The 15,062-nt window shown below is 39.0% G+C and overlaps 1 protein-coding gene across 1 annotated transcript in view; it reads right to left on the bottom strand.

Moving 5' to 3' along the window:
* Nucleotides 1-1,507: 1,507 nt before the first annotated feature.
* Nucleotides 1,508-15,062, bottom strand: part of LOC102806269 (uncharacterized) — a 34,422-nt gene continuing 20,867 nt past the window's right edge. The window contains exons 9-13 of the mRNA XM_085504679.1: nucleotides 5,678-5,770; nucleotides 5,390-5,505; nucleotides 4,893-5,008; nucleotides 4,167-4,279; nucleotides 1,508-2,853 (exon numbers count right to left, since the gene is read on the bottom strand). Of these exons, the coding sequence (XP_085360805.1) occupies nucleotides 1,508-2,853; nucleotides 4,167-4,279; nucleotides 4,893-5,008; nucleotides 5,390-5,505; nucleotides 5,678-5,770 (1,784 nt within the window). The remainder of the gene's footprint in view (nucleotides 2,854-4,166; nucleotides 4,280-4,892; nucleotides 5,009-5,389; nucleotides 5,506-5,677; nucleotides 5,771-15,062) is intronic.

The following is a 15,062-nucleotide window of genomic DNA, read 5'->3' as shown; positions in this document are numbered from 1 at the left end:
CAGTCTTCTGGGACCAGGACGGAGTAGTGACGACAGATTTCCTGGCAAAGGGTACCACAATTACAGAAGCCTATTACGCTTCACATTTGATGAAATTTAGAGAAGCTATCAAAATCAAGAGGCGGGGCAAGATCAGCAAAGGTATCCTCTTCTGGCAGGACAACTTGCATGTCGCCAGATCAGAAGCACGGGCATGTGGCTATGAAATCCTCCCCCGTCCCCCTTACTCTCCTGACCTTGCACCCTCTGACTTTCCTCTCTTCCCAGCCATGAAGTTGTTTTTGAAAGGAAAGCGTTTCCCAGATGATGCAGCCTTGATTTCTGAAGTTACGACGTGATTGTGAGCTGCATCAAATGATGGGAGAATTGCACAACTCTGGGTGGTTTCTATGTAGAGAAAGACTAATAACTGTGCCAAGTTTCATTAATCTCCTGCTATGGGAAATGGGGCAGGGGCATTACTTACTGAACGCCCCTGGTACCTCATTACACAGGATCCATAGCACCAAGAGCCAAATGATTTCCAAGACTTTTCCAGACCTTTTCCCAAACTTTATTGCACCCCCCCCCCAAGACATTTTGACCCTTAATTTGGGTGCGAGGATAGCAATCACTGCAGACATTTGTTGGAACTGGGGTAGAAAACACTTTACAAAAAAAAGACTCTTATGCAGAGAAAACAAGCCTTTCTAAATTGAATCACCATACCGGTACGGTAATAACTGAAGAAATTTAAAGACTTTTCAAAGATTTTTTTGATTTTTCCTGTAATTTAAAGACAACTCAAAGACTTTCCAGACCTCAAAAAATCCAAAGACTTTCAAAGGATTTTCCCAACGCTACGGACCCTGTTACACATAGAACACTTTCCCTGGTATATTTGAGAGCGAAATCGTCATTCAACTGTGGATTAGCTCATAAAAGTATTACGACAGTCTCCTAATGTTATATAGATTTGCCCAGAGTGGGCGTTGCCACAAGACGATGCCAGCGAGATTTGAATGCCAATTGTTTAGTCAAAACCCAAGCAGTTAGCCAACTCCCAAGCGAGTTTGCAAATTGGCTGCCACAATACTTCTGAGACTTGCTGTGAAACTCTATGCTTATTAGCAAACTGAGCTCATACAATGACTAATATGTTCCCGGAATAACAGAAGTTGTCAGCCAACTCATCAGTATCAATGTAAGTACCTTTCAAAACACTAAACATACCGTACTAATACAGTTTGGGAGAATAGCATTCTGTTTACTTTTCGTGTTCTCAGAGTTTATTAAAGAGTCATGTGATGTTTGGCCCATTCACCCCTGTAAGAACAAGGTAAAAGGTGAAAGATCAACTCTGTCCATTGGATCTGCAAAATACATTAATACAATGCCATAATAATTTGATGCCAAGGGTATGCCATCAAAAATCTTTCAACTTGAATCAAAAGCTATTCTACAGAAATTTTAGTTAATAAGAAAAATGTAATTAAACAAAAATACTAACAAGCAACAATGAAGTAACCTAAATGAAGAAATCCCTCTTTTTTGTTGGGCAGTGAAAGGAATTATGCCCTGACCCACCACACACAGCACAACATTTTCGCATTCCAAAATTGGCAGTTGCCAGCCTTTCATCACCACTGGATGTGCTTTCACTTGCATCAGGTTTGAAACAATAATTCTTCTTTTCCATATCCTCTTCAGAAGTGATGTCATTTTCCTCCTCCTCTTCTTCTTTTTCTTTAACCCCCTTTCTATTACAGCTTGGTGCATACTTCTTAAATTCAGGGCACCGTCTTGTTGTGTGAAATGTACTAGAGCAAAGATGACACTTGTTCTTGGAAGGGCTACCTTGAGTTTTGTGAGACTTTTTAACAGTACAAGTACGATGCCTATCTTCATTAGTAGAATATTTTCGGTTAGCTCTTTTTTTATCTTCAACATCCTTAACTCTGCCATAAACTACTTGACAGTTATCATCCGCAGCCTGACAATTCAAGGGTTCCACACAAACCTCTTTTATCAAATCACCACTTGCATCATCTTGACTTTTATCAGCATTTACAGCGTACTTGAAGAAATTGTGTCTGAAAGCAATGTTTACCTTCATAGCATCTGACACACAAGATTCAGTCTGGTGAGGTGATATTTGAGGGGAAGTTAAAATTGATGAATCTGTTGGTGTATGTGCATGGGCATCTATGTTTGAATGGTTCTCATCTACTACCTCTTGTTCAGCATGGGTTTGCTCAACAGGAGATACTGACCCAACTATTTTTGTAGTTTGGTTTTGTGGTAATGCATGCGTTTTCTTTGATCTGACACAAGACTGTTTCTGTAAATTAACTTCTTTACGAGGTTTATCTCGTATTGGGGATGATTTTCCACTTACAAGATCCTCACTTGATGTCATTTGTTCACTATTTGCAAAATCTTTTTTGATATTTATTCTGGTGAGTGATAATTGATCAACAAAAGAATTATCCTCCATGTCAGCCTTTGGAGATTGTGGCATCAAAACATTATTTTCTTCTGTACTTTGTTCCTCCAACTGTGTCTTTGGTTTGAATGATGGATCTGTGAAATGGAGCTCCTGCATATTTTGATTTGTCTTTGTGTTATGTTGCTTTGTCAGTACAGAATGATTTTGCTCTTTCAGCTGATTCATCAAAGGTGCTTGCTTAGCCATGATCTTAACAGATGATTGTGGCTTGAAATTTGTAGCTACTCTGACCAGTCCTGGTGCTAGATGTTTGGCAGCTCTTGACTGTTGACTGACAGATGTGTCCACCATGCTTGTAGTTTTCACTTTACTGACACTGACACCCTGTCCTGTATGTGCATTTTCCTCCTCCTTTACATTTGAGCCTGAAAGAAACAACATTTTACTACAATGGATATGGTTATTGAAGATTTTATCAAAAACTCAAGAGTTCATTCGAACAATTTATTATCATGATGTGACTGAAACACGGAAAATCAGCTAATTTATGAAGACATGTTTGTAGTTACATAATGTTTGTTTTATTGGATTTTAAATGGATTGCTTAACAAACACTATGTACAGGTTGGTGATTTTATAATGCTCTGATGGGGGAAGCTAGCTCTACTGTGTACCGGTAAATATAGTATGCCTCACAAATCGGTTTTACATGGTTGAACAGTTATGACCATTTCATTTGGCCAAATTCTGATGAAATTCACTTTCTACAAAACTGAGGACTTTATGAATGCAATACAAATGTCAGTAATTTCACTTAAAATTTGAGAAAAGATTTCTTGGTGGAACTATGCCCATCACACATGCCCCAGCTGGAGAATTTAATACAAAGTGAAAGTAGGAACTGAAACCATGAGGTTTCTGTACATGATATGCCGTCCTCACGAATGGACCCCCAAGCTTATTGGCCCTGAACCCAAAACTTAGACTTTTCAGATTTTATGTGCTATGTCTCTCTCACAGACCAGAGGTCTCCTGCCTCCTGGGACATGTCTGTCTAATAGATGACATGTCTAATAGATGATTAAGATGTCTGCCAGAATCCTGCATTGAAAATGTGATTGAAGCACCTGAGTTAGCCAGTGCCCTGACCTGGTGCATAAAGTGGTTAGAAAAGCATGTTTCTGCATGTAACTTATAAGCTGGGATAATAATATGTTTAACGCATTGGCTAATCAGTACCACCCCTGATATCTTTGGTTCTATAAAACTAGTAATGTTAAAGCCTTGTCTTCCTTATAGAGTGCCGTGATCAGAAAATGACAAGGCTGTTATTTTGCTCTAACATCAGCCAGAGGTGAAGGTTTATGTGTGTGCCTAGTACTAAACAGATTGGCCAGTCAATAAGCACATTAGGGTGGTGTTTTAGTAGTTTAGAGTAAAACACTATCTGTTGATAAGACCTTATATATAAAGCCCCTAGGCCCTAGGCACAAGATCTTTTGTGTGAGGCAAAAAATAAAAAAAAAATCTGCTGCTGGGGGCAGATAGCTATAGAGCATGCATAACTCTTCCACCATACCCATTACAGAACTATCCCATGTGTATTCATAGAAGCACAGTGTGGATTACCCCTAGAAAACCCTCTCTTAGTTTCCAGGCTTGTAATTGAATAGTGCCAGACTCGTCAAAGAGATCCCGACCAAGTTTGCTTATGATATCAACCATTATAGATATTTACAAATTACAAAATGTTTTTGCAATGTCGCATATGCCACACTGCTGCACCAGACCACTATCTTCTTTAACAACTGGCATAGCACTGGGAATCTCGTTCCTGGTTTACTATGAAACCTAAAAAAAGCAAGATCATTAAGTACTAGTACTGTTCAGTGATTATTAAGTAAGAGCCAGTAGTCTTCAAGTTGTATAGGCTGTGTAGCCATGCCACTAGTACTCTCAATAAATTTGTCAATGCACAAGAGGCAACATTCAATTCAATCATATTTCTTACCGTAAGTCATGGAGCACAGCTATCAGTGACATTTGTGGTGAATCGACTGAGCCCCCCCCCCCCAACTGGCCAACTTCTACCCGACAGACAGCCCCCCCCCCCCCTCCCCCACTGGCCAACTTCTACCCTTTCACAGACAGACCCCCTCTACCCTCTAACTGGCCAATTTCTACTTTTTCACTGACAAAATCCTCTAATAGGCCAACTTCTACTTTTTCGCTGACAGACCATCCTCTAACTGGCCAACTTCTACCCTTTCACTGACAGACCCCCTCTAACTGGCCAATTTCTACTTTTTCACTGACAGAATCCTCTAATAGGCCAACTTCTACTTTTTCGCTGACAGACCCTCCTCTAACTGGCAAAGTTGTGTTATCAGATTAGATCTACATTGTAGCATTGAGGGGAGTCACAGTGTAAGCAAGAGATGATTAGCAGCAGATTGAATAAAACCTTATCTCACCTTTTTTCTGTAAGTACATCTGTATTTCTAGGATTACACCAGGTAAAAATCCACATTCTTTCAGCAATGTTTTCAAATCACTCAAATCAGCTTGCAGTAATGAATTCTGTCAATGAACAAATGATGCCAGAGCTGTTGGTGTATGCCATGTCAATCTCAATATTCTTTTCTCAATAATTGAATGCCCCATACAACACATCTTGTGAAGATACACGTTCAACAGCAATCCCATTGTTTTCGTGACAGATATGCAAATCACTGAATTGCATCCATGTGCAACAAAGTCTAATATTTAGTGAATTTGCATCTGTCTATTGACAGAACATTATTTCTACTTTTTCATTTTTCAATTTTGGGTATTTGGGCCAAGGATACAAGTTTGCAATAGAGGTCAATCTCAAAGAGTTTGTCAAAATAGAATAGAAGCAAGTGTGTAAATGGGAGAGGTGGTTAGCACCTATCAGGCAGGCTTTCAGTGAATACTTACTCTAATACCATTCTTTACAAATTTTTCAAATTGATCTTCAAGATTTATAGACACTAACATTTCCATTACTTCAGTGTAAAAATCTGGTACAGTAAATGTAGTATTGTTGACAGGCCCTATGGGTTATAAAAATGAAGCAACAGGTGTTTTAGTGATATACCGAGTTGTTAACAATGATCAAATTCAACATCAACCCACCATTCACGACAAACAAACTCGGTTCTTATTATCATCCCAACATTCATCCACTAGCTATCACTATCAGAATTCATATCAAGTGTATATTACCTTGTTTTCTTTGATGTTTTGATGGATCTACTTCATCTTGGGATGCTAATGCATGTTTAATAAATCTGGAAGCTGCTACTTTATCAAGTCTTGCTACAGAAGCAAACAGAACCAATCATTGTCAATGACATACATGTAGTCCCCATTCATTTTTTAGTGACTGTATCAATTATAAACGATAAAAGGTGTACATAGATTATAATTAAAAGTATTCAGCATGTTAGACATAGTGTGGCGATAATAACCTTTCCCAATGAGAGCCTACATTAAACAGCATTTTACAATGCACAATCCCCACACAGTTGTATACTTAATGTTAAAAACCATAAGCATATAGAGTTCTGTTGTTGTAAAGTGAATATCGTAATTCGACCATGAAAAATAATTATTTTTTTGAGTGGCCGAATTATCAGAAGAAAAATAAAAATTACCAGTATATATTGAGTGGTTGAATTGTAGGAGTATAATTCTAGTAACTGAACTGGAGGATTGGAAACGAAAAAGTAACAGCGACTACAAGAAGATAGTGCAACAGACGACACTGCTACATGTACAACCAACAAAGCTTGTCATATTTTGTAAATAATGTGTTAGTTCATTCATGCCACTGTAACAACTGTGAGCTGAGATAAAAAAAAAGAACAGTAAATTGCAACAAAAATACATATACACTCAATCATTCAATCTCATACTATTTTTATGGTACTGCTTATTTCATTATGGATGAGTTGGGTGGCCCTAAAATTGTTTTACAAACTTCAATTTATATAAAATGTCATGTCTGATCGACACCCAGACATAATGTGGGTGACAGGTACTGCGTACATGTAGGCTTTCCAGTGACAGACACTGATGAATTGTTTATTTATTGTTTAATTTTTGCTTTTAGACGCAAAACATATTTATTTCCAAACGCTTCAGCGTGGTATTAAGAGTTTGTTTTCAGGGGTGGGTGATACCAAGGTGGGAAATGGATGCACATATGAGGTTAATTCCTTGAATTGCAATATAGAGGGTTCAGGCTGAAATACAATATATAGTGTTTTCATGTTTCGTCTGATATTTCTGTGGTATTCTGCTGCTGTAAGTAATGCACGATTTGTTCCGAAATTCAGTATATTGTGTGTATTCCAGGGTTATTCGTTTTTTGCTGAAAACACCCCTATTTTTTAGTGGCAGAGTCGAATAGTCTCACTCCCACTGGGAAATCTGCATTGTTGCTTGAATGTGAGCTAATTAAACACATTTTCCAGACCGGCGAAAGAGTATGCAACAGCCAATTTTAACAGCCTGTCACATGATTTTACTATGAATGTCAACATGAAAAGAGGCTAGTCCATTTTACGCAGGAGTAATTGGGAGTAGAATATGTGAGGGATAGTATCAACAGAGATGTGTATAGTGAAAAGTAATGTCTATCCTTCATTTGCATCTCTGAGCATTTCTGTTTTAGTATATTGGTTTGAAAATGTTGAACTTGCATGATTTGCAATGTTTTTTTTTTTTACTGGGACTCCCCTATTGAACGAATCCCGGGTTTGAACGAGAACGGCACACCACGTGATTCGTTTGAATACAATGCTGATGGCAAACATGCCGTGTTACTGCGGTACTCCACTGACGGGATGACTTACTAGTACTGCATGCTACAACTTCGCTTGTGATGTTGCTTGTTAGCCATGGATTACATGAATCTTGATTACCAGTCAAATGTTGCTCATTTGACGTTGGTAATCTTTATTTGGAACTGAGTAACTTCCTGGTACTTCGTACTATGATAAAAATCAGTCAACATACATCAAGTTCTCTCAATCGTAGTATTCCATGTGATGTACACCTAATATGCCAAAAATGTTGCTGAACGATTTGAACTGTATAAAAATAGCAGACGAAAATTTGTTTACAAAATAAAAATACTTCGGTTGCCAATGAAAACCGGTAAAAAACAAGCAATATGTTTTCGGCTGTTATCATGGAAGGACATGAACGTGAAGCTAACGTCTGTTTATAGCTAAAACCGGGCACCTTATACGAGGTTCGCAAAATAACATGGCAGTCATTAGAAGTCACTTTATTTTATTGTTAGGACGTATTCAGCCGTTAAATGTATTATTTCCAACCGTTTTGCGATAGTATTTTCTAGATTGGAGGCAGCATTTACATTTTATTCAAAGTTCAAAGCTGCGTTGGGATTACGTTGACAGTGGTAACAATGTCGGCGCCGGTGATCTCTTACCAGTGCACAACGTAGCCAAAATAAAAGGCATGATCATTTGGGCACTGCTATTACAAGACTGGTAGGAGGCAATAAATTTGGCGAAAGTATTCAAAAAACACATTTTGGCTGTTGCCATGGTAGCGGTGGGTTAGGATTGTTTTTCCAATTAGTGATGGTACGACCTGCCTGTCAAGTATGAACAAAATCAGCCAAGCCAAAAAAATCACAGAAGAGTTAAAAAGCCATTCCTGCTGAACAGTTACTCTAGCTTCGGGGTCAACTTTCTCATTAATGAAAAAAGATATCAAAAATTCAAATAGTAACTTTTTGCCCACACTCAAGCCGAGTACAATGAGCTATGTCTGAGGTGTTGTATCACAGGGAGTTGGACAAACTTGTGTATTTTAATAAATTATTGAATAATAAAATGTTATATAACTTTTCTTTTACCCCCCTCCCCTTCCTGGTATCTATTTCAAGTATTTTTGTCAGGTTCAAATCGTTCACCAGCATTTTTGGCATGTTAGATGTACATCACATAGAATACTAGGATTGGGAGAACTTAATGTTTGTTGACCACCTGGAAACTGAGTTTTATAAATTCTGAAGGGCTCTCGGAAAATCCACCCGCTGCCTGGACCCGCAGTAAAATCTCCGATTAATATGGAGCCGCAACCATCAACATCGATATACCATGAGGTTTCTGCTGGCGACGTTGCGGCGTTACTCAGTTCCAAATAAAGATTACCAACGCCAAATTAGCAAAATTTAACCGGTAACCAAGACTCAGTCTATCCACGACCAGCAAGCAACATCACAAACGAGGTTGTAGTGTACAGCTCACGAGTCAGCGACGACCGATTTCAACGAAAGTCATTCCGTCAGTGGAGTACCGCAGTTGCACGGCATGTTTGCCAATGCACAGATCTGTGGAGGAACTTTTAACTTCAACATCAACCGTGTATCGTAGTCGCCCAGTTTAAGTTCTGGTTCTGTCGTGGTCCCAACTAAAGGGCGACAGTCGTCGTGTCGCGTCCTGTTCGATATGGGACTCATAGCGACGTATACAACGCGTGTAAAATACATTGTTTATTTACATGAAATTCGAACACGCGCTGCGCTACGACCACCGCGCTTAAACATCCACGAGTTATTTATTCGGACAATGACTCAAATTAGACGTCTGATTATTTTATTTTCACACGTACAGCGACACGCGTTCTACACTGACAAGCGTTGCTAGGTCACAGCACTGTCTTGGAGCATATTAATGGGCAATTGGGTTCCCCGATCTAAATTTCTATCCCGGTTTGTTGCACGTTCTTTTTTTAATATGAAATAATCAAATATGGGACATATGTATAATAACAGAACCCCACACCCTCCCCGTGGCTTCGCTCGTGAAAGTACGGCAGCAGGATACACCGCATCACTCGTGAAAATAACTTCCATATGCAATGAAAGCCACGGGGAGGGTATCTGTCATAATACTTCATTATCACTGAAAACATTTTTCCCCTGAAATAAATTCAAGTGAATATGCCATTTCCCTCATACTCTATTGAGACACAGAGCAGTGAAAATTGGATTCACATGTAATGCTTGAAAACATGTCAGCAAAAATAAATTAAGTGAAATTCTACGTGACTTCATAATAGTTGGAAATGAACACATTACACCGGACCCTACCACTCCATATACAATGTAAACTACACCCCAAAACATCCTTTCACCCACAGTTACTACCGTGTTTCACCAGTGTATTCTATTTGACGTCAGGAGAAATTGAAATAAACAAATTAATTATAATTTCAGCCTCTAGTTGACCACTGATTAAATAAACTACCTCGTCTTTATGTCAACTTGCAGTTATTCGTTGCCTACATCAGTGACTTCAAAATATATGTTTCAATCCCAGGAATTTCACTCGCTGTTAATTGCATGGGAGTGCCAGTCTTTAATGAATTTCTATTGTCATGTCAATTTCTTGGGATTACTCGGAACATTAAGCTGTAACCACATACCGCCTAGGTGCTGTAATTAAATCCTGGTGTAAGCACCATATGAACTATGAACAATGCATGTGAAGCCAGCTGTGGGGTATATTCAATCCTATAGATTTCTCATTGTTTGGTAACTATTTGCTGCAAATGCAACAAAAATCAATATAAATCAAAGAAAGCTTAGAAAGAACTCCCATGTGCTGAGAGTATTGGAGACACATTAAATATAATTCGAAATTACTTAGCTGAAAACTAATTATGCAAATAAGAAAATTAATATGAACAGATTTGAGTGTAAAACTAATGAGGTCTGCGCAATGTAACAGAAAATCTATGTTTCCAAGTTTAATTGAAATGTGATTAGAACCAAAAAATTATAAATTATTATGCTTATTAGGGAATTAATATGAACAGATTTTTACCCCAAACTAATTAGGTTTGTACATTGTCCTAGAGCATCTTTGTACTAAGTTTCATTGAAATGGAATAATTAGTACTTTAGATATCAGTGTGAAAGCTGATTAATTAATATGTACAGATTTTAACCCACAATTATCCAGGGTTGTCTATTGTCCTACAGCATCCATGTACATTCATTGATATGTGATGTTTAGTACCTGAGATATCAGTGTGAAAGTTGGTTAATTATGCAAATTAGGTGATTAATATGCACAAATATTTACCGGAAACTAATTGGGTCTGCATAATTCTAGATTCATTGAAATGAGATGATTAGTACTTTAGATATCAGTAGAAAAGCTGAAAATTAATTATGCAAATTAGTTAATTAATATGCACAATTATTTACCCTAAAACTAATCAGGTCTCTGCATAGTCCTAAAGGATCTATATACCAAGTTTCATTGAAATGCGATGATTAGTACTTGAGATACCCGTGGAAAAGCTTAAAATTAACTAATTATGCAAATTAGGTGATTAATATGCACAAATATTTATCGGAAACAATCAATCTCTGCATAGTCCTTGAGTATGTAAGTACTAAGTTTCATTGAAATGTAATGGTCACTACTTATATCAAATGCTGAAAATTAATTAATTATGCAAATTAGGTAATTAATATGTACTGATATTACCATAAAAACTATCAGGTCTGTGCAGTGTCATATTGTCGCGCGCAGTTATCTAACATGAACAAATTTTACTTTCTGTATGATGTTCTCCAAGCTAGTTTGTAATTTCAGACATTGTTTTGATAACCACGAGTTGAGTCCTGAGAGACTAGATCGGTTTCTGTAGCAATTGTGACGCTATATCCAAACGTTCGCTACATTGTTTCCCATTGCGTTCTCGTGGTACTTGTCTGTTTACCGCCCAAAATTCCCACCAAAGTTCTGCTTCGTGTTAGTCGCGTGTCACTCCTAATATGGAATGACAGCGCTATGTTTCGTTTGTATGCGCCAATCATTAGCGTTGTTTTATTTTCGGAACGTTTTTGGCATGATATATTCTAGAGTACAAACACGTGTTTGGCACTTCTCCGATTAGCTGTCACCGAGACAAATGCCGCTCTAACGTTGACAATTACATTAACCAGGCAAAGCGCTGTCGTGAGAAGTCCGATTCAGGCCGTCGCTGTAATTCCTTCTATGGTAGCTTCGCAACTTGATGCTCGTTATGCACACCCTCCTTTCTATGCTCTCTACGATGTCAACTCCTCATGGAGCTATTATTTAACGATCTATATTTTATACCAAGAAGTATTTGCTGTACAACGTATTGATGTTGATGTTGAGTACAAATAAACCAGTTTGAATTATACCTCACGTCTGTTCAACTCAAGAAAACACAACGCAATTGATGTCCGTTTCAATAACAATTCCGCATGATTAGTCAGTTCGTTTTATGTGACGAAAAGAACACCCCAACGCCTAGTTTTGCGATATAAACTTATCCACCACATAAATTTGGTGCCGAGACCAGGATATCCAATACTGATTCATCATGCCTCGAAGAATCCTGAACAAAGCAATAGATAGACTGAACAAAGTTGTGACTCAATTAAATATCGCGTTGACACTTGCTGAGGATAGAATCCAAGACTTTGAAGTCACTGACAACAAATCTGAAGTATATCGGCTGATCAAAGTAAGCATACTAGCACTTGACAATCGTATCTCAACCTTACAAAGGGCCTGCGATGAAGTCAGAAATTACGCCGATGTTCTGGACGCAGAGTTTACGGAAACTGAAGAAATCGAACTCAAATTACTAGAGAGGTTTAGTTCGATCAATTTATTCCTGACAGAAAACAAGCCAGCGAAGCAAGAAATACATCCAGTCCCACAACTTGGTCAACACGAAGTAAATCAACAACCAATCCCTCCAGATGATCAACAAGCACCGGTCCAACAGTTCGTACTGCCGCCGACACCTCAAGTCGTACCGCCGCCGACACCTCAAGTCGTACCGCCGCCGACACCTCAAGTCGTACCACTGCCGACACCTCAAGTCGTACCGCCGCCGACACCTCAAGTCGCGCCGCCGTCGACACCTCAAGTCGCGCCCCCAGTACCGACGTTTCAAGTCGCGTTTCAACCACCTGTACAACAGTTCGATCAACCCGCTAATGCACCAGTGCCTCAAGTAGAAGTTACACAAAATAACTTTTTGAACAATTCAATTCCAACAGCTCATATTTCAGGTATGAATCCACAATACACTCAATTTAATTCTGTTCAATTGCCACGTATTGATTTGCCCGTCTATTCAGGCGAGTATACGGGGTGGGCTGAATTTTGGGATATGTTCAATGCTGCTGTAGGTTTAAATCCACAACTTAGTCCTATAATCAAATTTGCTTATTTGAAAAGGTCGTTAGAGGGGGAGGCTCTAGAAGTAATAACCGGCTTAGATCTTACTATAGTAAATTACAGTTTGGCACTCCAGCTTTTGACCGAACGATTCGGCCAGCCACATCAAATTATCGCTGCTCACATGCGTGCATTACGCACAGCAGACGCACCCAATTATGATGCCAATTCTTTACGGAAATATCATGATACCCTGGAAAAGCACATCAGGGCACTTCGTTTATTAGGTGTACCAGAGGCGGGCTATGAGAAACTCCTCATACCCATGATACTGGATACATTCCCAGTTCAATTTCAACAAAGTTTAGCGCGATCCAACCCAAGCGGGGAATGGACGTTAATCACACTCAGTCAGCACATGTTACATGAGGTTAAAATCCTCGCCATAGGTCAGGTAGATTACGACACAAACCCTTCAGCAATACGTGCTTTCACCCAGAGTACACATGACTCAACACAGTTCAAGTCCAAACGATATGGGCGTCGTAATTACAATAATACTGACAAATCTTACAGTGGTACCACATATTCTGATCAACAGAAACAAAACCATGTCACACAAACTGATCATACTCATGGTAGAACACAAATTGGTGACAGAACCCCACATTGCATATATTGCAAAGGCAAGCATTACACCACAAATTGTACAAATATTTCAACTAGGAAGGATCGAGTCGAATTTATTACCCAAAATAAACGATGCTTTAATTGTTTGGGAAAGCACATGTTGTCTCAATGTAAGTCTCATTTCACTTGCCATGTTTGTAAGAGTAAACATCATACGTCGATTCATTTTGATAAATCTGGAACTGCGCAAACAAATTCAACGAATTCTAGCACAGCAAACTCGCATTTTTCACATTCAGCAAATACTGGTGAACAATCGCGTTTTACCGGGAGTGACTCAAAAATTAACTCTGACAGTCCGCGACGCGCAATGCTTCAAACCGCACGAGTTAGTACGCATTTTCGAGGTACTAAATGTGTTGCTACCCTCCTATTTGACAATGGCAGTGATAGAAGCTTTGTCACAAGCTCTTTCGCACGTAAACTAGGTGTAATCCCAAATTATAACGAATTATTGAGTCTGAATTCGTTCTCCAATCCGCGTTCCGGTGTGCAGTCCATACCGAGAACCACGCTGTCACTACAAAGCAAAGATGGCATTAAATCCCCGATCGATGTACTGATGGTCGACTGTATTTCCGAGGGATTGGAGAACACTGTAACTTACGATATTGCACGTTTGCCACATTTGAGAGGTCTATCGTTGGCCTATCCGCCGTCAAATCGATCCACATTAAACATCGATATTTTGATAGGCGCCGATCACTATTGGGATTTTGTTACACACAACTCACGCATAGTTAGGGGCAAACCAAACGCTATACCGACTGTCTTTGGGTACCTATTGTCAGGGCCTTTCACTACACACAACAGGACAAACAAAACAAATTCATTCACCATTGCTTCTATCCGAGCACATGACAGTGTAATGGATAAAATGATTGCTAGTTACTGGGACCTGGAGTCAGTGGGTGTTAAAGATATGATTACAAGACAACAGGCACTCAACATTACACATGAACAACGATACAAAGAATATACCGACAAATGTTTAACGGTGGAAAATAATCAGTTTGTCGCAAAATTGCCGTGGAAAGTAAATCACCCAATTTTACCCACAAATTTCAAATCAGCAGAAGTGCGAACACGCAGTATGATTCGAAAATTAGAACCAGATTCACTGAAAATATATGATAGAATTCTTTCTGAACAGCTCAAAAGCGACTTTATTGAATTGGTTCCCAATGACGATACAACCATTGGTCATTATTTGCCTCATCGGTCCGTCAAAAAGGACTCTGAATCAACACCGATTCGCCTTGTATATGACGCTTCTGCGACCACTAATAAAAACCATCCTAGTTTGAATCAATGTTTGGAGACGGGTCCTCCTTTGCTCAATTCACTGACTGAGATTCTGATAAGATTCAGGGCTAATTCAATCGCGCTGGTTGCAGATATTGAAAAAGCCTTTCTGATGATACGTCTGTCTGAAAGTGACAGAAAGTTCACAAAGTTTCTTTGGCTCAGCAATCCATCCGATATTGAAAGTGGCTTTGTGGCTTATCAATTTAAGTCAGTATTATTTGGGGCCACATGTAGCCCATATATTTTGAATGTGGCCATTCGAGCACTTACAAATGAATACAAAGATAATCCAATTGCACTTCAGCTGCAAAGGGATATTTACGTCAATGACGTAATATCAGGTTGTGATAATGAAGCACAGGCTTATTCCTTCTATGAAACGTCCACTTCGATTC

The sequence above is a fragment of the Saccoglossus kowalevskii genome, chromosome 10 (assembly GCF_978046115.1).
Source record: "Saccoglossus kowalevskii chromosome 10, keSacKowa6.1, whole genome shotgun sequence".
Taxonomy (NCBI): Eukaryota; Metazoa; Hemichordata; class Enteropneusta; family Harrimaniidae; genus Saccoglossus; species Saccoglossus kowalevskii.
The sequence above is the reverse complement of the archived record's forward strand: the minus strand, read 5'-3'. Positions and strand labels throughout refer to the sequence as shown.